The 25188-nt window shown below is 41.4% G+C and overlaps 2 protein-coding genes across 9 annotated transcripts; both read left to right on the plus strand.

Annotated features, from left to right (window-relative positions):
- The first annotated feature begins 1426 nt into the window (after window positions 1-1426).
- LOC127356077 (cysteine protease atg4da) lies at window positions 1427-8898 on the plus strand. Of its 2 annotated transcripts, XM_051387511.1 has the most exons (11): window positions 1427-1579; window positions 3109-3359; window positions 3483-3566; window positions 3676-3849; window positions 4633-4936; window positions 5015-5079; window positions 5887-6014; window positions 6287-6365; window positions 6475-6551; window positions 7023-7142; window positions 7321-8898. In XM_051387511.1, exons 2-11 carry the CDS (start codon window positions 3167-3169, stop codon window positions 7489-7491), a joined length of 1395 nt encoding a protein of 464 aa, XP_051243471.1. In that variant the 5' UTR covers window positions 1427-1579; window positions 3109-3166; the 3' UTR covers window positions 7492-8898. The 2 variants fall into 2 exon arrangements, with proteins under 2 accessions (XP_051243471.1, XP_051243472.1); XM_051387512.1 differs by lacking the exon at window positions 1427-1579 and having other exon boundaries at window positions 3181-3327.
- A 984-nt stretch (window positions 8899-9882) lies between these two features.
- Window positions 9883-24715, plus strand: smarca4a (SWI/SNF related, matrix associated, actin dependent regulator of chromatin, subfamily a, member 4a). Of its 7 annotated transcripts, none has more exons than XM_051387503.1 (34): window positions 9883-10031; window positions 12090-12353; window positions 12696-12828; window positions 13569-14027; window positions 14391-14489; window positions 14580-14835; window positions 15491-15617; window positions 15774-15947; window positions 16265-16438; window positions 16576-16743; window positions 16837-16887; window positions 17010-17140; window positions 17258-17333; window positions 17411-17520; window positions 17644-17791; window positions 17939-18102; window positions 18227-18293; window positions 18419-18529; window positions 18615-18857; window positions 19012-19125; window positions 19333-19440; window positions 19556-19642; window positions 19779-19825; window positions 19944-20110; window positions 20277-20440; window positions 20611-20877; window positions 21266-21343; window positions 21445-21663; window positions 21787-22049; window positions 22225-22333; window positions 22465-22566; window positions 23011-23143; window positions 23230-23369; window positions 24019-24715. In XM_051387503.1, exons 2-34 carry the CDS (start codon window positions 12132-12134, stop codon window positions 24049-24051), a joined length of 4944 nt encoding a protein of 1647 aa, XP_051243463.1. In that variant the 5' UTR covers window positions 9883-10031; window positions 12090-12131; the 3' UTR covers window positions 24052-24715. The 7 variants fall into 7 exon arrangements, with proteins under 7 accessions (XP_051243463.1, XP_051243464.1, XP_051243467.1 ...); XM_051387504.1 differs by having other exon boundaries at window positions 22228-22333; XM_051387507.1 differs by having other exon boundaries at window positions 20611-20838.
- The last annotated feature ends 473 nt before the right edge of the window (window positions 24716-25188 follow it).

A 25188-nucleotide genomic window follows, 5' to 3' on the forward strand; every position in this document is an offset into this window, starting at 1 on the left:
CCCTTCACAGAACAGCACAAACGGGCTGTAACCAGAATAGAAAGAGAAGTGGGAGGCCGGTGCACAACTAAGCAAGAGGACAAGTACATTAGAGTCTCTAGTTTGAGAAATAGACGCCTCACATGTCCTCAACTGGCAGCTTCATTAAATGGTACCCGCAAAACGCCAGTCTCAACGTCCACAGTGAAGAGGCGACTCCGGGATGCTGGCCTTCTAGGCAGAGTGGCAAAGAAAAAGCCATATCTGAGACTGGCCAATAAAAGGAAAAGGTTAAGAGATGGGCAAAAGAACACAGACATTGGACAGAGGAAGATTAGAAAAAAGTGTTATGGACAGACGAATCTAAGTTTGAGGTGTTTAGATCACACAGGAGAACATTTGTGAGACGCAGAACAAGTGAACAGATGCTGGAGGAGTGCCTGACGCCATCTGTCAAGCATGGTGGAGGTAATGTGATGGTCTGGGGATGCTTTGGTGCTGTTAAAGTGGAAGATTTGTAAAAGGGAATTTGAATAAGGAAGGCTATCACTCCATTTTGCTTGATTGGAGCCAATTTCCTCCTACAACAGGACAATGACCCAAAGCACACCTCCAAACTATGCAAGAACTACTTAGGGAAGAAGCAGTCAGCTGGTATTCTGTCTGTAATGGAGTGGCCAGCGCAGTCACCAGATCTCAACCCTATTGAGCTGTTGTGGGAGCAGCTTGACCGTATGGTACGTAAGAAGTGCCCATCAAGCCAATCCAACTTGTGGGAGGTGCTTCAGGAAGCGTGGGGCGAAATTTCTTCAGATTATCTCAACAAATCGACCGCTAGAGTGCCAAAGGTCTGCAAGGCTGTAATTGCTGCAAATGGAGAATTCTCCAGAAGGACAAAATTATTATTTCAAATAAAAATCATTATTTATAACCTCGTCAATGTCTTTACTATATTTTCTATTCATTTTGCAACTCATTTGATGAATAAAAGTGAGTTTTCATGGAAAACATGAAATTGTCTGGGTGACCCCAAACTTTTGAATGGTAGTGAAGATAAAACTTTAGACAATAACAGTCCAGTTTTGTTTGTTAAAATCAAAGTAATGGAAATATTTCCAGCTGCTGAATGTAATTGTTTCCATCTTCAAAGCTAATTTCCTCCATTATTTCAATTTTTATATTTTTTTATTTTTTATTTAACCAGGAAAAGTCCCAATTAATCCAAGGATGTAATTGGATTTTAAATTAGGGAGGTGACAAAAAACAACAAAATATATTTTTCATATATGATATTGGAACTAATAATTATAATTAATTTTTTAGAGGGGTAACTGTCATATTTTTACAGTAATATTATTACGAACGAGTTCCTGCCCAACATGACGGGTACAAAGTGATTGGTCCTCTGTTGACCAATCACAGCAGCACTAATACGTGACCAGTATAAACAGGAAGTGAGTGCATATTTATTACGCTGCTGCTTTTCTAACACGACTGGAGATTGTTTGTTTGATACCGAAAACAGACCGACTCCTTCAGTGAAATTCATCCAATGACTTACTCTGATCAAAGGAGACACAATGACGGCTCCCGAATGAAGGTAAAAGATGAATTTAATGCATCGATATTTGAATAAATCCTCTGGCTGTCAGTGTACGAGCTCTGAAGTTGTGATGCTCAAAAGTTAGTGTCAGCAAAGGAAAACTGGACAATTTACACAAAACATGTTTCGACCTTGAGTTATGTTTGAGTTGCAGTGTCCCATATTTGCAGGTTAGGCAGATAGCATGCAGCTTTTAAATGAATGTACAGTAATTAGGGCTTCATGTTATTTATTAATCCCGTAGACTTCAACAATGGCCACCATTTGTTGTTATGTTGTCTAACCAGCAGTTAAAATGTTGTTTTTTTTTAAATCACATTTCATCTTTATTAGTTAGTTAACTGGAAATGATAAACTCGTTTATTTTCTATCAGCACTACAAATCATGTAGGATGTTATATAAACAGTATACTGTATGAAAGTAACGTGAATGAGGGTTTAAATGACAAAGGAGCTAATAATAACATTTTACTTTAATATTAATTTTCATGTGGGGAATATTATTATTATTATTATTATTATTATTATTATTATATAGTTATGAGTTCATGGAAAATTAATAAAAACTTTATTTTTAACAGGATATTTTTGAATGTATTACACTAAGTGGTGGAAAGTAACTAAGTACATTTACTCAACTACTGTACTTCAGCACAATCCTGAGGTACTTTTGCTTATTAAGTGTATTTTCATATTATGCTGCTTCATAGTTCTACTTCATCTCAGTGGGAAATGTACTTTTTACTCCACTACATCTATCTGACCGCTATAGTTACTTGTTACTTTTCAGATGAAGATTTTATCTCAAAAACACATTATGATGAGCTGATGAAATTCAAAGATTAAACGTGTGGTTCCCAACCGTTTTGGATTCTGGTCTCTCACTCTGGTTTATCTTGTTTTGGACAAGGTCTGACTTCTGTGTAGGGATCCACTGAACTAAAATAGGAGCTCCCTACTATCTTACACATTGATCCATCAGTATCAACAATCAAATAGTATCCTATATGATAATAGTGCTGATTATTATAATACTTAATAAGTTTTTCAATGCATAACTAATACTAAAACTAATATACTATCTTTTACATTTACTTCGCTTGAAGATCTGAGTACGTTTCAACCACTAATTACATTACTGACATACAATGTATACCTGTTTAACTGCACACATTTGTGTCAGTGAACCCTGTTTGTTGCAGTTGTCTTGTATCTACTGATGTTTTAGAGGAGGGAAGCCAAATGTGGGGGAGAACAGTCTTTTACCAGCACCTCTCCTGCTGCAGCTAAATTGACATATCTGAAATTCCTTGAGTCACAGGATGCAGTCACATGGTTTTCTCTCTTTACTTACTGTCATGGAGAATTATTCACTTTGCTGTGGTTAACATTAACCATTAATGAGCTCTGGTGTCACAACATGTTTGTTTCAAGACACAATAATATAATTTACTGTACGCGTTTGCGTCACGTTCTTGTGTCACATGTATATAATGTTGTCTAATGCCCCCTTTATGTCTGCGTAGGCTGCTGCTGTGAAAAGGAGCAATTCTTCACGCTCAGTCTCTGTCATCTCCAGTTGTTATGAATCCCAGCACCTCCTCGGCTCACTGCGTGGGCCAGTCTCCTACAGATGATCTAATGGACGACTGGCTCTTCCTCTCTACTGAGTCTGCTGGGCCTCAGCACATGGAAGTGAGCAGGGAAGACCAGGAGGGAGAGGACAGAGGCAAACTCAAATCCAAGTTGGTCTCAGCATGGAACAGCGTCAAATATGGTCTGTTTTACTGCTCTGACATAGTAACTCTTTTATATTGTTACTGTGTAATAAGAGCAGATCTGATTGTTCTCCTTTATTTTGGGATATGAAACTGTGTCTCTTTCCCCTTTAATGTTTCAGGCTGGTCTTTGAAGCAGAAATCCAAATTCAGCAAGAGCTCACCTGTGATCATGCACGGACAATCCTATGAACTCAAGGATCAAGGTAAGGACTTGGGCAGTGGGCCCTTGCACCACCTGAAATTATCTCCTACATGTGAATCTAAAACCAAAGTTTTTATTTAATTTTAATTCAAGCTCTGTAACTGTGTCAGGTGAGAGAGAGCGTTTCCGTCGCTCCTTTGCATCTCTCCTGTGGCTGACGTACAGACGGGGTTTCCCCTCACTGGCAGGCAGCTCCCTGACCACCGACAGCGGCTGGGGTTGTGTTCTACGTACGGGGCAGATGCTGCTGGCGCAAGGCTTGCTCCTGCACCTGATGCCACCAGGTGACCACACACACAGGCACACGGCAATGTCACCTGCAGCTGGATAGGTCAATAGACACACATTCATAAAAATATTGTCATCTGAACTGTCTGATCTCATGGGAAGGACTAATTCTGGTACACAACATGTAACAAATGTATCACATCATTGTCGGATATACTCAGATAATCTAAGATAGGCTAGTAAGCCTTTAGCAGGGCTAGTCCAGATCATATCTAGCTAATGCCTTACTAATGTGTTTAACTTAGTTACTAAGATGTTTGCGCATCCAAATAGATTTTTCAGTTACAGGAAACCAGTCAGAAGAAGTCTATAAATTAGCTTTAGCTAAAGCTAGCAGTGACTGCCCTCCGGCTAGTGCTACCTACCAGGAGTGCAGACACTGCAGTTTGGTTTTTCACATTTTCCTGTAAATGTTGTGTGAGGTCAAAAGGATAAACATTTATTTGTCAAAAAGTCAAATTCTGGTTCAGTTTTGACCAAATGTGTAGTTACTGAGTTTGGGCTTTGTACAGCAGTGCAGTGTTGCCATGTTTAAAGTAAGGTAGACTTCAAAATGCTCACAAAGTGTAAGTAAGATGAAATAACAATGATACAAATGTACTTAAAATATCAAAAGCTCTGTTACAGTACATTTTGTTCCTTCCACCTTTGCATCACATATTGTGACTTTCCTGTGTGTTTATAACAACGGAGAACAAAGCAGTCTGTCCAGGTCATATGATAAACCATTTCATGTTGATAATTCATGTCATATTACTTTATCTTTACATCATTTTAAGGTTGGACTTGGTCTGTGAGCCACCATGCAGTTAAAGATGACATGGACCTGCTGGTGATTCGTACCACAGACAGTGCAGAGCGTGGACTGAATTTAAAGGAAGGGCCCAGCAAGAGGGGTCGCAAACTGAGCTTGGATTCCTGCCTGAACAGAACCATGGAGGCTTCACACAGGAGGGTGGTATCATGGTTTGCAGACCATCCCACAGCCCCATTTGGGATACACAAGCTGGTGGAGTTGGGCAAAAGCTCAGGGAAGAAAGCAGGGGACTGGTATGGACCTTCTATTGTGGCACATATCCTCCGGTGAGACCTGAAGTCCAGTTTTCCTAACCAACTTTTATCAAAATGTAACATCCTACAGTAAATATCATCTTGTTTCAGGAAAGCTGTGGCAGCATCGGCAGACCTTCCCAATCTAGTCGTGTATGTTGCACAAGATTGCACCAGTGAGTAATTTCTTTCATCAGTGTATTTGCTCTCTCCTCTGAAGGGCAGAGCCAATGCAGCAGTTTCCCCACAGCTGTACAAACAGAGAAATGGATCAGTGCTTTATGCTTATTTAAACATTCCTCTATTATTGAGGAGAGTGGGCGATTTAAATCATCTGTGATTGTATTTATATATATTTTTTTATTTTGCTGCTTTCTATTTACATGATCTGCAATACCATAATAATACAGCTCAGCCTTTGTTTGTGGATCAGAAAAAAAGTGTGTTTTCTTCCCCCCCAATCTTTTTCCTTAAAGAACCCCGTTTTCTATCATTGAGTAAACTGACAACCTCTGACCAAGTGACGTATTTTATGGATATTTAATTAATTATTATTTATTATATTCACTGCGTAACAATAACAGTACAGAACAACAGGTAAACCATACAATGAACCCAAATAGTGAACAATAACTGCAGGATGTTTGCGTAAAACTAGTGATATGGATGAATTTCCTTTGAATTACATCAGAGATCCTAATAATTTAGGGAACTTTTTTACAATTCTCTGTCTGTATTATGTATTGCATTTTTAACAATCATACATACTTAACAGGCTTTGACCCCCGAGGTTGGGAACCATTGTGGTAGAACTTGCACCCCAAGTACTAAGGCTTTCTCTCTACTTTCTCTTTCCCCACTTTCCTGTCTCTCTTCAGCTGTTCGTGCCTGATAAAGGCGATCAAAGCACCAGAAATAATCTTTTAAAAAAAAATGTTTGACTGAGGAATTATTGAACCATGGCTCTTTCTTTCTTTGTTCAGTCTACTTGGAGGATGTGAGGAGTTTGTGTGAGCGGCCTCCCCCTCAGTCCTGGAAGTCTGTCATCATCCTGGTTCCTGTGCGACTTGGAGGACAAGAGCTCAATCCATCCTACATCACTTGTGTCAAAGTATTTTATGCATTCACTCCTATGTGCATTCACTGAGTAGTCTATGAGGTCAAAGTGGGGTCATTGTGGGGGTTTTCAGCAAAAGTAGTACAGCTACAGTATAATTTACTATAAAGTAACTCATTACAGTAGTGTGATTATAGGCTTCATTCTCCTTGTGTACAATGTGGTCGCACAGTTCAGTAATAAATCAGCATCCCCCTGAATGGGTTTCTCTCTAGTCTGAAAAGTAAGTACAAAGAACAACAACCCATTCATCATCTTCTGCACAGAAACTCTTGACATTACAATGCTGCATTGGAATCATTGGGGGCAAACCGAAGCACTCTTTGTTCTTCATCGGCTTCCAGGGTATGTGTGCAGCACAGTGTACATCATAATCACTGTGCCCAGCTGTTTGATGTCAGTCCTTTCACTTTTCTTTTTTTTTTTTTCTTCCTCTGGCCCTGCTGTGCAAAAGATGACCATCTGCTGTACTTGGACCCTCACTACTGTCAGCCCACAGTGGATATAACAAAGGAGAGCTTTCCCTTGGAGGTATGAGGAAGTCATATTTCTCTTCTTCTTTTTGGTTTGTTTCGTTTCGTCATGGGACACCTGTGCTCAGTCCGTGATGTAAATCAAGGGTTCCCAACCCAAGGGTTCCCTTTTTTTAAAGCCGTACCCCCACAGTACTGTCAGCTGCACTCAAGTACCCCTCCATCAGCACCACCAGTCATGTTCCAGTTGTTTTTATTTAAATAACTGGATGTTATTTAACACTATTAACTATAAGGGTGGATTTCTTTCATTTTTTTGCACAATTTATCCATTATTTTTAGCTTACTAGACTTCTCTGCTCACTTACTTACTAGTTTTCACACACTCAATTATAACGGTGATCAGTGTTACAGTTTTTTTTTTTCCCCAGTTGATGCAATCTACATCAGGAATATTTGCTTTGAATCTAATGAGACCTTTTTTCTGATTTGGGTTCTTTTGTTTTGTTTCCTCTCCCGTCGCTTGCAGTCCTTTCACTGTAAATATCCCAGGAAGATGTCCTTCTCTCGCATGGACCCCAGCTGTACCATAGGGTTCTATGCTAAAGGCCAGAAGGACTTTGAATCACTGTGCACCGTTGTTTATGAGGTATCTGACTGGGTTATTTGGGTCTCTTTTCATGGAACATTTAGCTTGTTAACATGCTCCAGTGTAGCTGTTGGATTATATAAAAGACTTACCTGGTCCAAATTTATTGAAATTAATGGAATTAATTTTGACACTCCCATAGCTAGTTGAGTTATTGTTCCGTCTGTTTCTCCCATAGGCGCTCTCCACATCTGCAGGGACGTACCCCATGTTTATATTTGCAGAAGGAAAAAGTCAGGAGGAGGAGAGAAGTAAAACGCCCACAAACAATATCACCTACATCCAGAGGAAGAGTGAACGGAAGAGAGTCGACACCAGCAACAGCCTGGACGAGTTTGTTCTATTATGAACAGAAGAAGATCAAATCTGCCCTGAGGGGCGAACTGAATGGTGATCAATGATCACACTATATGTGACAGTGTGACACTGTGTGGCAACTACTGAGCGTAAGAACGAAATGTCTTCAATAACCTGAAGGGACTTCCTTTTAAAGGTTTTGTAAAATGAAGTGGCCAGGTATCAATAATGACACTACAATATTTTTTATTGCTGTTATGTGCTCATTTGAATTTTTATTTATTGTTTTAAGATGAGAAAATTTCATTTAATATTCAACTGAAGGACTTAGAAGGATGTTTTTTTCTATCTCAGCCTATTTGTGTTTATCCATGAAATATCCATGAGGCTGTGTTCTTTTTACTTTAATATATTCAATAGAATGAAAGTATAATAATAGTAATAATACATTTCATCCAGGGACAAACTTAAGGTTTTACTGAGATACACAATGTCACTGTTTAATGTCATGTGACAGGAAGTGCTGCCTTTGAATGGATTAGAAAATTGGATTCCTTTAAACATGTGACTCAGACATTAGAAACACTAAAAGAGCACAACTTTACTGGAGGAATCAAACATTGTGGGGAAAAAAAAATATATTTACTGAAAATATTCTTACAAGCTGGATTATATTTGCTGTCTTTTATCCAAATAAACAATTTAAGAACAAAAAAGGAAAGGAATTCATTTTTAATTCTGTTCACCGTCAGATGATACATTTATTGCGGTTTGATTCCTTTTTGAGTTTTCAGGGACTGTATGAAAATTATTGGGGTGATGAGAGGGGTCAGATTTTTTTTATTTTATAAGAAAGCAAGGTCCTCTGCAGCCCTATATACTGTAATATATATATATATATATATATATATATATATAGATAAGTATTGTCTTTGGACCCTCTCCCTGACTGCAGTCTCCTCCCCCAACTATCTCAAACATGGTAAACATAACAAAATAACATTTCTGTTGGTTGTTCCCCCACTTTGGTCCAGACTAAAATAATAATAATAATAATAATAATAATATTACAGGTGCTGTGGGTCCGCCATGTTAAACATCCATGTTCCTGCAGTAGCCCAGAACAGACAAACCCTGGCTCTCGATACGGCCTTTTGTGTTTCACCATGTTTCTACTTCACAGCCCGCTCTCATTCCCAGGTTGTCAAATGAATACGCGACTGGTGTTCAGTTAGTTTCAATCTGCAACTTCACCACAAAGATTGGCCTTGTTTTGAGCCTGTGCACCTGAGTGCTGAGTGTCCCCTCTCCTTTTGTAGTCTTGGTACTGCCAGTCCCTCTCTGTCCCTTCTTTCTCCGGTTTTTGTGCCGATTATGAGGGATTTGAAAAGAAAAATACAAGGATTCAACAAAATAATATTAAATATTTCATAATAAATGTAATTTTAGATTTTCTGAATGGTTGTTTTTTTTAAACTTGGTGTTTTCCTCTCAAGCAGCACACAGTGTAGAGCTCCAGCAGATTAAAGACACTGACACACAGACCTGACATCACCTTCCTTAAGCTGAGCGATCACGTCAGCCAACATGCAGCAGTAAATAACGGTTTGTCAGGCCAAAAATTACATAGACATTTAAAATCGTTCTTCATAATATTCCTGACAATAATGACGGTGTGTACGTTTGAATTTATCTGATGTGTGTGTTGTTGTCATTAATTATGTAGATTACTAAAACAAAAAGCATTAAACTCTTCCATTCAGGTGAAGAAATGGTATGACCTACTTTTTGTAGGTAAAACCCTTACCCACTTTTAGGTCCATCCAACATAAAAGGAACATAAAAGGGACCTCTTTGTTGTAGATAATAATAATTAATAAATTATTTGATTATTTAAGTAGTTTTAAAGGCACATAGACTGAATAATATTAGGTATGGACCTGTTGTTTGGACAAAACAAGCATTTTAAAGAGGTGATCTTGGGTTTTGGGACATTTATGGACATTTTTCACTAATCTCATGCCATTTTTTTAGACGAACAAACAATCTATTAACCTACAATGTGAGATTAATCAATAATGAAAATAATTGTTAGTTGCAGCCCTGATGCTGAATAATTTGTGGGTTTTTTTTTCCAAGCACAAGCACAAACTGGCTATAATGAGATACCGAAATCTGACTGCTGCTGTCTCTCCATGTCTCCACTAATGCTCCTCGGCCTTGTAAACTTCGCCTTTTTGCACATATCAGAGCATTTTTGTGTGTTCACGTTGAAATAAACGCGCAGTTAAATGATCATTCTCGCTGTCTCCTCCACAACACTCAATGCTCTCCCATCCCCCACACCGGCTTCTCGCTCTTTCATCCCCCACTGTAACGCAGCCTTTACTGGGCATGCGGGAAGTGAGTGAGGCGGCGGATGGGGGCGCTACAGAGTCACACAGGCCGGGTCCCTGCGATACAATCTACCGAGAGAGGGGGGTGAAGGAAAAAAACCAACTGGGTAGGTCGGTCTTTGTTTCTGGCTAGGAGGAAAAAACCAAGAGACGCTGCAACCGGTGAGGACTTCAAACATCACCTTTCACCACTCGAGTAAGTCAACTATAATGTCGCGTTTGAGTCGACACAGTTTTGTCTGTGTGTTCCGCTGCTGGGAGACGATACTTGTGCCTCAATACGGTGGTTTTTTTGTTGAGGGGGGGAAAAAGGAGAGAGAGAGACGACATTAACAGCGCCGCTGCTGTGGCGCGACAGTGCAATGAATGAAAATTGTTTTTGGAAATGTGCTTAGAGCGGAGCACCGAGCCAAAGGTACGGGAGGCGCGTTGGATCAATCAGCTCCAGCGATGAGCGATGCTCTAACCTTTTCACATGTCGCCGCATCTGGACGAACATCTCGACAAACAACACATTTTTTTGTGCCTAATTGGCCTCGGAGAGCGTGGCCCGGCTAAGCTAACTCAACTAGCATGCTAGGGCACCGTCAGCAGCCAGCTTATGTTGTTGTGTTAAGCTAGCAGGCTAGCCTGAGTCGGGCTTGTGTTCTTTGTAGCTTTATCATCAGTTTAGTGTCATTTTACGACTGCAACAGTTCTCCAGTGGATACAAGTAAACCCTGCTACGCTGTGGTAAAAAAGGGGAGGTTAAAACGACGAGCTTACGGACATAATGTGACGTTAACTATTAAATCCGGCTAGGCCTGGCTAACGCTAGCAAAGCTACCAATGCTAATAATAGCTAACCTAACTGATATTTCCTTGTAAATGTAAACATTGCAACAATTGGGCTAACAGAGTTTTTACTCTGAGCTAAAGTTACTGCTCTCTCGATCACTCTTAGTAGAGGTGTGTGTGAGTATCAGCAGGGGTTGTATCATGTTGAATTGAGTCTCGTCTACATGGTTTCTTTTTCTTTTAAATCATAGTTTTGACCCATGTAGGGACAGTTTTCACGACCTCTTGGTGACCCACTGTGTGTGTGTGTGTGTGTGTGTGTGTGTGTGTGTCTGTCTGTGTCTGTCTGTGTCTGTGTGTGTGTGGGAAGCTCACATATTGCAGATACATTTACATGACCCTCATTTGTTGCTTGCATGTCAGGCGCTAGTGTTGTGAATGATCTTGTTCCATTGAGCATCTGTCACACTTTGAACTAACAAGGGGTTCAGGATTGGATATATTTGAAAGGACCGGGCACCCCACAGCAACATGAAAACTATGACTTCCTGTGATCACTTGTGGTTTAGAGGTTTTGGTTTTAGTTGACAACAATGGAGAGGAATTTATGTGTGTGGTTTGCCCTTTTGCAAAAACATCACAGCAGCATCCCTTTTCTAAAATAATCACATGATCCACAGAAGTTATTGATAGCTTCTGTCTGAGTTAACCGCCATCTGTATTAACTTAATGTGTGACTGTGATTTGCAGTGTATCGGTGGTTTGAAGGAGATGCAATGATTGAGTTCTTCCTATGTTGCATACAGTGCATTGAGCTTATTATGGTATGTAGCTCCAGGCATCAGCAGATCACATCCGACCCTATCTGGTGAACTTGTGCTTCATAAAAGATGAACATGGATGAACTGTCCCTTTTTTTTTTTTTTTTTTTTAAAGGTCCAGTGTGTAACATTTAGGAGAATCTTTTAGCAGGAATATATTATAATTTCTTTTTTTTTAAATTTAATTTTCAGTAATAGATAATTGTTTTCATTAGTCTTTAACCACCTGAAAATAAGAATCATTAGATTCAGCTTAGAATGAACCATTTTTATCTACAGCAGGTCACCTTTCATGGAGTCCGCCATGTTGAACCCTGATGTTTCTACAGTAGCCTAGAAGGGATAAACCAAACACTGGCTCTAGATAGGGCAGTTTCACAGCCACCATAGTTTCTCCTTTGCGCTTGGCAGGGTTTTACAATCTGCAACACACCACTAGATGCCACAAAATCCTACACACTGGACTTCTAAAGTTAAAATATATTCTTCACTATTGTATTCGAAGGGTTAGTACACTTCTAAAATAATGTGATTATGTGGCATAGGTTACTCTAACTTAGACTTAAAACGATTACTGCACTGTGAATTAAGTTAACAAATATGTGTGACTGATGGATTCTGATCATTGCCCTAATTCGCCTCATCTCTCTTCACAGGGGTACTTGCTGCTGGCACACATTCCCAGTTTCCCCTGAGAGATGTCCACCCCTGACCCCCCGATGGGAGGGACACCTCGGCCCGGACCCTCCCCGGGCCCAGGGCCATCTCCAGGAGGCATGATGGGCCCAAGCCCAGGTCCCTCGCCAGGCTCAGCCCACAGCATGATGGGGCCCAGCCCAGGACCTCCAGGATCAGGACACCCTCACCCTCCACAGGGACCCTCAGGATATCCTCAGGACAACATGCACCAGATGCATAAAGTACTAAACCATTTTTTTTTGTATTCCTTTTTTCTTTCTTCATGTATTTCATTAATATATTTGCGCCTTGGGTTGAAAATACACTAAATTAATTAATTCATGTTCTCTATTCATCTTTTGATATACTGTTTTGTGATTATGCAGTGTTGCCTGCTCTCTGCATGTGTTGGTATCTGTTGTTGACAATCGTAATCTAATTATTACCTTTTAGAGTTTACATCCTTTACAACATGGCTTACAAACTAAGCCTGTGTATAATATATACTTTTGTGGCAATTAAAAAATGTTCCAACCTCACATTAAAGTTTGTTCACAAATGATTATCCTCTGTCTTTTAATCAGCCCATGGAAGCCATGCATGAGAAGGGAATGCCTGATGACCCCCGCTATAGCCAGATGAAGGGCATGGGCATGAGACCAGGGGGGCACAGTGGCATGGGACCCCCTCCAAGCCCAATGGACCAACATTCCCAAGGTAACGCATCTCATAATATTGTGTTTTGCACTGTAAATTCTAGAGATTAGATGTGGTCTTGTGTTAATATCTTTGTGATGTGCTTGCAGTCTGAAGGTTGCCAGTTTGAAACCACAAATAACATGAGTGGTGTACGTAGTCAACATGGGTAAAGACAGATTAACATTAAAGATTTCCTTGTTGTCCATGAAAATCCCCACACAGGAAGAACAGCTAATTGAGTCACACAGACATACCGTACAGTGTGTGTGAACTCATCTAGCCGGTTTCTCCTCTTGTGTTGCTGTTTTGGCTGCATGAGCAGAAAGCAGTGGGCAGGACAACGGGAGGGGCGGGGTTGAGGGGCTTCCCCTTTCAGACAGCAACAAAAGCAGCTGCATCTACAAAACCACATAGTCAGTAAGCAAAAGAGCAGGATATGAAGAGAGACACATGCATAGGAAGACAGAAATGACTTGACAGCAGTGTGTTTGAGCAGAGTATAGAGTGTTTAGTTAAGCTGTCATTTTCTGGCCAGTATTTGGACTTGTAGACTAAAATAAAGACAATAAAATTACATGTTACATAGCTTATAGTCCGTATATTAATTGTAATTATGCCCAAATTTGACTTATTTGTTAAAATGCTTTGAAGCTTCCAAAAATTACTCATGGTCAGTATGTCCTCTGTATCATATAAAAAACCTTTTTAAGCTCTATGTTTTTGGCATACCCATCATGCATCTGTTCTGTGTTCCTCAGGTTACCCCTCTCCATTGGGAGGCTCGGAGCACGCACCTAGTCCTGTCCCAGCCAACGGCCCTCCCTCTGGCCCCATGATGCCTGGTGGTCCCTCTGTCCCCGGGCCTGGCGCTATGGAGGCTAGTGGGGATCCTAACCAGGGAATGGGTCAGCCTAACCGTGGGGGTCCCCAGGGACCAGGCGGACCCGGTGTTGCGGGAGGTGGACCAGTTGGCGCAGGCGGACCCACCCCTTTCAACCAGAACCAGTTGCACCAACTCAGGGCTCAGATTATGGCCTACAAGATGCTGGCACGCAGTCAGCCCTTACCAGATCACCTGCAGATGGCTGTGCAGGGGAAGAGGCCCATGCCAGGGATGCAGCAGCAGCCGATGCCTAACATGCCACCTGCTGCTGGACCTGGAGGTGGGCCTGGGGCTGGTCCAGGACCCGCTCAGGCCAACTACAACAGACCACATGGTGAGTTAAGTCAGGAAGGCTATTTACAGGGTGTCCGAGGGGGCTTACATAGTTTAAAAAACAACCAATGGAATTTTTAAATGTCTTTTTATATGATTTGTATTGATCATGCTGTAAGAACCTAAAAACAAAATTGACTTGGAACCAATACCGATTTTCCCTCATATCCTTAATACTTTTTAGCCAGTACAGATGTGAAATAGCTCTTAAATTGCCTTCATAATGGTCCTAAAATAAGCATAAAACAAAGAATTCAGAATATGTGGCAGCTCTGCAGAGACACCTGGTGGTTGAACATGAATTTGTTGCTTTTATCTGTCTCAGTGTTTACCTGGAAAAATCTAATGGGTCTTCTTGTTTTAGGCATGGTAGGTCCCAATATGGCGCCTCCTGGACCTGCAGGAGTTCCCCCAGGTATGCAAGGCCAGCCTACCAACGGACCCCCTAAATCATGGCCTGAAGGTAAACTTAGTTTTGCGGCTCACCTCAGTCAGCACCGTGTATGCTTATGTAACACAATAAAACTGATCTCTTCTGATTCCTCTCTTCTAGGACCAATGGTGAATGCTGCTGCCCCATCCAACACTCCTCAGAAGCTGATTCCACCTCAACCCACTGGCAGACCCTCTCCCGCTCCTCCCTCTGTGCCCCCCGCTGCCTCGCCAGTAATGCCCCCTCAGACGCAGTCCCCAGGACAGCCGGCCCAGCCCCCTCCCATGATGCTTCACCAGAAGCAGAACCGCATAACCCCCATCCAAAAACCCCGCGGGCTGGACCCAGTGGAGATCCTCCAAGAGAGAGAATACCGGTAGGGAACAAAAACACACTTAAGCAGTGTTGAATTACACCGTATATTTTATTTTGAAACACTCTAACACACCCTCCTCTGTTCCTTATTTGCAGGCGTCTAACCACTGTAACCCATGTTAAATTAATATTTTCTGTACTTAATCTTTATATTTGTTTGTTTATTTTAGTCCCACATAACACAGCATGTATAGCCCATCCCTAGATGGACCTTATTACAAATACACACCCAGTTAATTGTACCCTAATCAACATCAAGTTACATGTCCGATCCCTCTTTAAAAATAGGTTTAACTTAAGTTTAAAATTATCCAATTCAATTTTTTTTTGACTGAGTAGTTCAACAAATTAATCCTCTGAATAGAGATTGATTTCTGAGGTTTTCATAGAAGACAGAGAGCTTTTTAATGCATTGTCCAGTTACTTATAAATTAGTACAAAATACTGCAGTATAGTATATAAACTGAAGAGAAGTGGATCAAAAGACAGAACCCGGTTTCATTGTTATCCATGAGCTTTATTTGTTTACAAAGATGGGATTTGAACTAGTGTGGAGTTTTATCATATAGTTAGATTTTAAAGGTTTGAGAATACCATGATTCTGCAGTCCTGATGGTCATCACTAATACCATTTTATTTATATTTGATTTCTTCAGGCTACAGGCTCGTATTGCTCATCGTATCCAGGAGCTGGAGAACCTCCCTGGCTCTCTAGCTGGTGACCTGCGTACCAAGGCCACCATTGAACTCAAGGCCCTGAGGCTGCTTAACTTCCAGAGACAGGTATCTACAGTTATCTGCAAGAAATGCTTAAAGGATAGACAACTGTAGCACATTTAACTGCTGCTTATTTAATCAGTCTCCAGCGTTACTGGCCTGTTGTTTTCCCCAGTGGAACAGACACAGTATTTAATATGTCGACTTTTTTTGTGCCTGTAGCTGCGTCAGGAAGTGGTGGTTTGCATGCGCCGTGACACCGCTTTGGAAACTGCCCTCAACGCTAAGGCGTACAAGCGTAGCAAACGTCAGTCTCTACGCGAAGCCCGCATCACCGAGAAGCTTGAGAAACAGCAGAAGATCGAACAGGAGCGTAAACGTCGCCAGAAACACCAGGTACACCGGGTGAAAGGGCTCATGGGTGGTTTATAGTAGGCTAAAGGGACTCAGTTGGCTGTGTGTAGCATTTTCCTGATTGTATCTAATGAAACCAATGTCATGTTAGTGGATATTTTCTTGTGACTTATGTTGGTTAGTCCCAAAAACAAAACAGATTTACTCAAGACAGCAGAAAAAAACAGTAATATTATTTCAAAAAGTGAAACCAGAAGGTGAAAGAGAAGACAATAAACAGAGAAGCTTGTCTTCTTTTCACATCATTTCCATTTCCAATTTAATAACAGCGGTGGCTTTGTGTGTCCTTCTGTTGACAGGAATACCTCAACAGCATCCTGCAGCACGCCAAGGACTTCAAGGAGTACCACCGCTCCATCACAGCAAAGATCCAGAAGGCTACCAAAGCTGTCGCTACCTATCATGCCAACACTGAGCGCGAGCAGAAAAAAGAGAACGAGCGCATTGAAAAGGAGAGAATGCGGAGGCTGATGGTGAGACTCAAATCTATGAAGGAGATACCTGAATATCATATGCTATTAGGTGTTCAGATATATGGAAGACATGTAACTTGAGTGTGTGTATATTAGTCCAACACAAGCACCTAATATCTCTGTGAATCTTGTCCCAGGCTGAAGATGAAGAAGGCTATCGTAAACTCATTGACCAAAAGAAAGATAAGCGTCTGGCCTACCTGCTACAGCAGACAGACGAATACGTGGCCAACCTCACCGAGCTGGTGCGAGCCCACAAAGCCGTACAAGCTCTCAAAGAGAAGAAAAAGAAGAAGAAAAAGAAGGTAAATGTTTAGTACTGGCATTTGCAATGTTTCTCTTTCGTTAGTTTAAATTGCAGTTTTACATATTGTTTTAATTCTCTTTTATATTTTTAGAAGCCAGAGACTGTGGATGGTGGTTCTTCCGGCATGGGACCTGATGGAGAGGTGAGTTTGATGTTATCAGTAATAATCTTAATGTGCAGTAAGTTGCTTTACCTAACATGCTTTTATTTCTCTGTCTTTTCTTTATGGTATTAATGTTTTTCTCATTTGCTCTCCTCTCCCAGCCTTTAGATGAGACCAGTCAAATGAGTGACCTGCCGGTGAAGGTCATCAACATGGACAGTGGAAAGATCCTGACTGGGGTTGAGGCACCTAAGGCTGGCCAGCTGGAGGCCTGGCTTGAAATGAACCCAGGGTCAGTGTCATGTCTGCTTAATAAAACCTTAAACCAGGAAGATATTCACTGTTCATTGTTGTGTTGGTAATGCGTATACATATCTTTAACCTCGTTCAACACATTTGTCCTTTGCAGATATGAAGTAGCGCCACGTTCAGACAGCGAAGAAAGTGGTTCAGAAGAGGAAGAGGAGGAGGAGGTACAGAAAATGGTGAACTCCACGTCAAAGAAAATTTATAATTTGTCATTTGTGGCAAGCAGTTTTCTGACCTGTTTTTTTTTTTTTAGGAGGATGACGATGAACCTCAGCCCTCTTCAGCTCCAACAGAGGAGAAGAAAAAAATTCCTGACCCTGACAGTGAAGAAGTATCTGAAGTGGATGTCCAACACATCATCGAGTAAGACAGAACCACTGAGATTTTGGCCACCTTTCTTTTTTTTTTTGTCTATGATAGCTCTAAAAAAAATTACCACCAAAAGAAGTCTCACTGTATTATGTCCCCCGCCTCTGCTTCCCCCAGACATGCCAAACAGGATGTAGATGATGAGTACGGCAATGCAAGTTTCAACCGAGGCCTGCAATCCTACTACGCTGTGGCTCACGCTGTCACTGAGAAAGTGGACAAACAGTCCACACTGCTGATTAATGGGCAGCTCAAGCAATACCAGGTATACGACCAAAACATGCTGTAAAGAGTAGAATAACATGATTTATGAGGTAATAAGACTCTTGTGAGTTTGTGCCTTCATTTGTAGAACTCAATGGTTTAATGAGTTGAGTAAACTGATGCTAAGTTTGTCCCTTTTTCTGCTCAGGTCAAAGGTTTGGAGTGGCTGGTGTCACTTTACAACAACAACTTGAATGGCATCCTGGCTGATGAGATGGGTCTAGGAAAAACGATCCAGACCATCGCCCTCATCACTTACCTCATGGAGTTAAAGCGCCTCAACGGGCCCTTCCTCATCATCGTACCTCTCTCGTAAGCCCAAACATACCCTCCTCGGTTCCCTGAGGGTTCATCTGTGCTTTTACAGAAAGCCTGTATGAGTTGTGTTTGAATGTTAAGCAGAGTATAACATTTCTGTTGTGTCTTTTGTTCTCAGAACTCTATCAAACTGGGTCTATGAGTTTGATAAGTGGGCGCCATCTGTCGTGAAAGTCTCCTACAAGGTCAGTGGCACCAACTTGGATATTCAGTGTTGGGGTTTAAAACCAAATACGCATTCAGTGATATGGCTGCTTTATGCCCTTTTAGTTGTTGAATATAAATGGAAAGTATTTCTGTTAATTTTCAGGGGTCTCCAGCTGCTCGTCGTGCATTCGTCCCCATCTTGCGCAGTGGCAAGTTCAACGTGCTGCTCACCACATACGAGTACATCATCAAAGACAAGCAAGTGCTGGCAAAGGTAAGGAAGCATCCTCAGATTTGGCTTTAACATCAGTGGCTCGGTCTTTTGTTTCTCTTTCTGACTTCTACATTTCCTCCCAAAGCTTCGTTGGAAGTACATGATTGTGGATGAAGGCCATCGTATGAAGAACCACCACTGTAAGCTGACCCAGGTCTTGAACACGCACTACTTAGCCCCTCGACGTCTGCTGCTCACAGGCACTCCACTGCAGAACAAGCTGCCTGAGCTCTGGGCCCTGCTCAACTTCCTCCTGCCCACCATTTTCAAGAGCTGCAGTACGTTCGAACAATGGTTCAATGCCCCCTTTGCCATGACTGGAGAGAAGGTGAGTTATGGTCTGGTTGGGTTTATTTTACGTGGTTGTGGAGGTGAGGTCATAAAAATAAATACTCACACATACCAGGTAGTATTTTCAAATACAGCGTGCTTCAGGACATTTTATTTTTTTAATGTTCTCACTTTGGTCTGTTTCCCTCAAGGTTGACCTGAATGAAGAAGAGACCATCCTGATCATTCGACGTTTACACAAGGTGCTCAGGCCTTTCCTGCTGCGCCGACTCAAGAAAGAAGTCGAGGCCCAGCTGCCTGAGAAGGTAAATATATATTTATTTTTTTATATATATAATAATTGTCAATGTTTATTTACTTCAAGCAACTGTTGCAACTTCTCTGCTTGCCTGCTAACGAGTTATATGTGGTGTCAAATGACTTAAGATCAATATTTGGATATTTATTTTCGTCAAATAATTGCTATAATTTGGTGGCTTTTCTAACTTTTTCCCATTATTGTTGGTTTATAGGTGGAATATGTGATCAAGTGCGACATGTCGGCCCTACAGAGGGTTTTGTACAGACACATGCAGGCCAAGGGAGTCTTGCTCACAGATGGGTCAGAAAAAGACAAGAAGGTAAGGAGACAAAGATAATGTCTTTTAACTTTAATTGGTGAAACCTTATTTTTAAGATTACATTTAAAGTAATAAATTGAATTAAAAGCTGTATTTTCCTCTCTAAATGTTCTAGGGTAAAGGTGGCACGAAGACACTGATGAACACTATCATGCAACTGAGAAAGATTTGCAACCACCCCTACATGTTCCAGCACATTGAGGTAACAAACGGCTTAATCAGGCTGTCACAAAATATTTTCCTCACAATTTTACTAGAAGAGTAAAAACTGTTTGCAGAATGAAGGTAGAATTCATAGAAAAATAAATGTGACCATGTTTTGTTTCTTTGCTTTACAGGAGTCTTTCTCTGAGCATCTTGGTTATTCTGGCGGAATCGTGAGCGGGTACGTACAGCTTGTATTTGTGTGTGTTTCTACTACACATGTGTGTGTCTTTTCTGAGGGTTCATATGTGTTGCATGTGGGCTCTTTTGTCCTCATTTTGCTCCTTCTGCCTATCCAGTCCTGACCTGTACCGCTCCTCCGGGAAGTTCGAGCTGCTGGACCGTATCCTCCCCAAGCTGAGGGCCACAAACCACAAAGTGCTGCTCTTCTGTCAAATGACCTCACTCATGACCATCATGGAGGACTACTTTGCCTACCGTAACTTCAAGTACCTACGTCTGGATGGTGAGACACCTATGACCAACGTTTAGTCTATTAGCCGTTTGTCACACACCTCGTCATGTGTAAAGGCATTTCTTATCTTAAATATTTTTACATGGACCTTTTACTGTCACCTAATGGTATGGAACGGTTTAGATTGACTTTTTTAATCACCCCCCCCCTTCCATAGGAACCACCAAGGCAGAAGACCGTGGCATGCTGCTGAAGACATTCAATGACCCAGCCTGTGAGTACTTCGTATTCCTGCTCAGTACCAGGGCAGGAGGTCTGGGCCTCAACCTGCAGTCTGCTGACACAGTCATCATCTTTGACAGTGACTGGAACCCACATCAGGTACTGGCATGAAAATATATTTTGGCATCAACACCGGTTGTACCGAGTTATAGCAGTTATAGCAATATACTTAATACTAAAATAATATCAGCAAGGCTAATGTGACATTGCATTTTTGTGGGGTTACTATTCATCTATCATTCACTAATCATATTTGCTCCCTTCTACAGGACTTGCAGGCCCAGGACAGAGCCCACCGTATCGGTCAGCAGAACGAAGTGCGTGTGCTCCGCCTCTGCACAGTCAACAGTGTGGAGGAAAAAATTCTGGCAGCAGCCAAGTACAAACTGAACGTGGACCAGAAGGTCATCCAGGCTGGCATGTTCGACCAGAAGTCGTCAGGCTATGAACGCCGGGCCTTCTTACAGGCCATTCTGGAGCACGAGGAACAGGACGAGGTCGGGGCTCGAGGAGGCTGCCGCTCTAGGGGGGCGTGGGTGGGTGTGATCCGAACCTGTTACAACATTGCCCACCCACCCACAACCGCCAGTGCGCTGCCGCACCTCTTCTTCCTCTCCTTTCTTTCTCTTTTCCTTATTCCCTCTTTCTTCAGGATTTGTGAGCTTTCATCAGTCAAGACTCTCCTTTTCTCCCTATGTATCCTCTTTTTTTCCTCTTCTTTCACTATTTTTTTCTTTTTTACATTCAGATCCGGTTCGAGTTCAATATGCTAACCTAATACTGATATTTACATGCCTACGTATGATCGTATAACACAAATTGAATATGTTTTTTCACTGAAACATTAATTCAGAGGCAACGCTCTGAGGTGCTACACAAATCTGCCATTTGTCTCATGTGACTCAATGTTTCAATTGCCTGCAGGAGGAAGACGAAGTGCCCGATGACGAGACTGTCAATCAAATGATTGCCAGAAGTGAAGAGGAGTTCGAACAGTTCATGGTCAGTCCCAGTTCCTTATCAAATTATTAGATGCTTTGTAATTTAATTATCTGTCTCCACTTACCCCCTGCTGCGGTTCGCTATTAAAACATTTATTCCAGCGCATGGATCTAGACAGACGCCGCGAGGAGGCCAGGAACCCTAAGAGGAAACCTCGTCTGATGGAGGAGGACGATATGCCCAGCTGGATTTTGAAAGACGACGCTGAGGTTGAGAGGCTAACTTGTGAAGAGGAGGAGGAGAAAATGTTTGGCAGAGGATCCCGCCAACGTAAGGAGGTGGACTACAGCGACTCGCTCACTGAGAAACAGTGGCTCAAGGTAGGATGCTATCATATTTAGTTGTCAGAAAATAGTGTCTTTGCATCTTCTGAGGAAAAACTGAATCAAATGAAATTACCTTTTGATTTCATTCAGCTCACTGATCATTATTCCTCACCACAGGCAATAGAGGAGGGAAATCTAGAGGACATTGAAGAGGAAGTGCGCCACAAGAAGACAACCAGAAAGCGCAAGAGAGACCGTGACCATGACGGCGGTCCAGCCACACCCAGTTCCAGCAGCGGCCGGGGGCGAGATAAGGACGAGGAGGTGAAGAAGGCAAAAAAACGTGGTCGCCCGCCTGCTGAGAAGCTCTCTCCCAACCCTCTTTCCCTCACAAAGAAGATGAAGAAGATCGTTGATGCCGTTATCAAATATAAAGATGGGTGAGAACATTACAGTATCTAGCCAATATTAGGGCTTTTAGACCAAATAAAAGTGACTATAATCCAAACAAAACAGATGCTCGTTATTGATTTATTAAGCGGTACATTCAGTATTGAGTCGGTGATACATGCTGTGTGATACATGCATACTAAGAGCACAGTTGCCTTGTCTCAGCAGTAATGGGCGACAGCTGAGTGAAGTCTTCATACAGCTGCCGTCCCGTAAGGAGCTGCCCGAGTACTATGAGCTAATCCGCAAACCAGTGGACTTCAGAAAAATCAAGGTAAGGATAAAAAGTAACACCTACCTGCTCTTCATATTAAGATAAAACAGGAAGTTAATGGTTCAGCAGTTGCTCCTGTATGCTGTTTAATCTAAATATGTACTGTGTGTGTGTCTGACTGCTTCCTGCAGGAGAGGATCCGCAGCCATAAGTACCGCAGCCTCAACGACCTGGAGAAGGATGTGATGCTGCTGTGTCAAAACGCCCAGACTTTCAACCTGGAGGGGTCTCTGGTGAGTTGAGCCTGAAACACTTCAATAATGACATTAATAGAATAGGCATAAAGATCCCCCTGATGTTTTTTTCTGCAATAAAATCGTTAAAAAGGCACCTACTCCTTCTAGCTCATACATTTCAGAAAAGTCCATTCTCAGTGTATGTGCACTGGAGGCTTCATGTTTCTCACACTTGTATAGGTTGCATACTGGACCAGGTTTGGTTTCAGCAAATTATTTGTGATGCCACAAATTATGCTTTTCAATGAGCACAGATAAACTTTCCACTTTCAGTAGATGAATATGAAAACATCTTTCTAGTGTCAAACTCAGCACATCATTCTGCTCAGTGAAGCTGAAACATCCAACTGTAGGAACAAGAAGTAAAACGCATTTGAGTGGAAGGACTATAATAATATCTGTACTGCAGGGTAACATGGTCTCTGTCTGTAAACCTTTCAGATCTATGAGGACTCCATTGTGCTGCAGTCGGTCTTCACCAGCGTGAGACAGAAGATCGAGAAGGACGAGGAGAGTGAAGGAGAGGAGAGTGAAGAAGAGGAGGAGGAGCCAGACGAAGGCTCAGAGTCTGAATGTGAGTATCAGAATTTTTTTCACAGTAATCACGGAAGCTATAATGTCATAAATATGAATGTGTTAATGATCTTTGACGTCTGTCAGCTCGTTCAGTGAAGGTAAAGATTAAGCTGGGCCGGAAAGAAAAAGGGGACCGAAGCGGAAAAGGACAACGACGGAGGGGCCGCGGTGCCCGGGCTAAACCTGTGGTGAGCGACGATGACAGCGAGGATGAACAGGAAGAGGTGAGTCAACAAGTTCACACACAAAACGTCCCTCCGAGAGGCCTCAGCCTAGTAAATTTTATGCTTTGAACTGCTGGGTCAGACAAAACGAGGAATTTTATGCCTTCACTTTTTTCTTGTGAATGAAACTAAATTAAAATCCCCATTAATTAAATCTAATCCTGTCCCAATAGATTTAATCTAATTCTGCTGCTGGAATCTGTGTGTTATGTTACTTCTGCTGTGGAATATTTGAGTGATATTCAAGTCTATAGTCATCAAAAGTATTTTTAGGTACAATAGTCACAGTAGACAAGAAATTAATCAGCAACTGTATTGATAGTTAGTTTTCCCAGTTATATATATATATATTCTGAAATGTGAGGATTTTCTGCTTTTCTTTCTAAGTTTTGTTTATGTGATATGTATGTCTCTGGGTGTCGGACTGTTGGTTGAACAAAATATTTATTTGGAAACTTAAACTAGGGCTTCAGGAAATCGTAACTGGCATTTTATGACAAAATGTTAAATGGATTGCACTTATATAGCCCCTTTCTAGTCTTCTGACCACTCAGAGCACTTTACAGTACATTCCAGAGGCTCATCATGTGTAGCCTCTGTGTACTTCTGTTAGATGGTAAAAGTAAATCTTTGTTTATTTTTTCTTCAGGAGCGTTCGGCCAGTGGCAGCGAGGACGACTGAAGTCAACCACTCGTGATTCGACCAACGGCCCACTGAGCCCCTCGACTGGACTTTATATATTTTACTTAGATACAGCAGGGAGACAGTGGAAAAAGGCCTAGTTTTACCTAGATGAGCTGATTTTTAGTGAGACAATTGTATTCTCATTAAAGTATACCATTAATTAAAAACCAATTTAAAAAAAAAAAAAAAACTAAAATATGAAAGATATGAACCATCCACTTCCATATTTAAACCATTTTTCCCAGTATGAATAGTAGTGTGTCTCTTTGCCTTTTTTGTTTTCTCCTGTAAGTGGAAAATTGACAGAGCCTGAATTATAGACTGATCGTGGGCCATAAAGACAGCTAACTGTTTTTTTAAGTGGTATTAATTTTGTCGTCTTTTACTTTGAGACAAGGCGTACATGTGAACCAGGAGTCACTGCGTTCCCTGCGGTCCTTTTTGAATGCATGTCGTGCGTGTCTGTGGAAATGCACCTGGATGTGTCTTCACTATTATCTCTGTGTTTAATTTAAGACTACAAGCGGGATCACGGTACATCCCACCCTGCAGCCCCTCCCTCTCAGGTTGTGTATGTAAAGGGGGAGGGAGGGATAGGACCATTTTCTCGTGTCGGTGTCACTGGATTCCAAAAATTACAATAAAGGCATCTCATAATTAATCTGTTGGCTTGACTTCTTTTTTTTGTCCACAATGCACCCTGATAATGTTATTAACTGCACTAATTGCATCTGTACACTAGATGGCATTGCTGCTACTAGTTGCATTCCTGGTTTGATTTATACCGTAGATTATAGTATATATGTATGTGTATATATATATATATATATATATATATATTTATGTACCCACACAGCCCTGCCTTCATTAACACCACCAGTCATTTTTCTCTTTTCAAATTTACTTGAAAACTTGAAACTTTGTTATTGATGTTTAACTATACTATAAGTGGATAGTTGTTTTTTTCATGCAGTTGAACTGTCAGTGTTTTGGTTTGGTCAAGCGCAAAAAATATTTAGGAGAAAAAAGAATTTCCTATATAAAGAAGTACAATACAGTGTTGTACCATCAGTGAATAATTTATTAAACTTGTAGCTGTAAAAACACAATGCCTTTGAAGAACTGCAGCTCATT

The sequence above is a fragment of the Dicentrarchus labrax genome, unplaced genomic scaffold (genome assembly GCF_905237075.1).
Source record: "Dicentrarchus labrax unplaced genomic scaffold, dlabrax2021, whole genome shotgun sequence".
Classification (NCBI taxonomy): Eukaryota; Metazoa; Chordata; class Actinopteri; family Moronidae; genus Dicentrarchus; species Dicentrarchus labrax.

Bases quoted from the DNA above. Each gene is read 5' to 3' on its own strand.
- smarca4a (XM_051387503.1), top strand. From the start codon at position 12,132: ATGTCCACCCCTGACCCCCCGATGGGAGGGACACCTCGGCCCGGACCC. The intron at 17,521-17,643 runs GTAAGACAGAAC...TGCTTCCCCCAG, and splicing joins GATGTCCAACACATCATCGA to ACATGCCAAACAGGATGTAG. The intron at 21,664-21,786 runs GTAGGATGCTAT...TCCTCACCACAG, and splicing joins CTGAGAAACAGTGGCTCAAG to GCAATAGAGGAGGGAAATCT.
- LOC127356077 (XM_051387511.1), top strand. From the start codon at position 3,167: ATGAATCCCAGCACCTCCTCGGCTCACTGCGTGGGCCAGTCTCCTACA. The intron at 3,360-3,482 runs GTCTGTTTTACT...TTAATGTTTCAG, and splicing joins ATGGAACAGCGTCAAATATG to GCTGGTCTTTGAAGCAGAAA. The intron at 6,015-6,286 runs GTATTTTATGCA...TCTTCTGCACAG, and splicing joins CCTACATCACTTGTGTCAAA to AAACTCTTGACATTACAATG.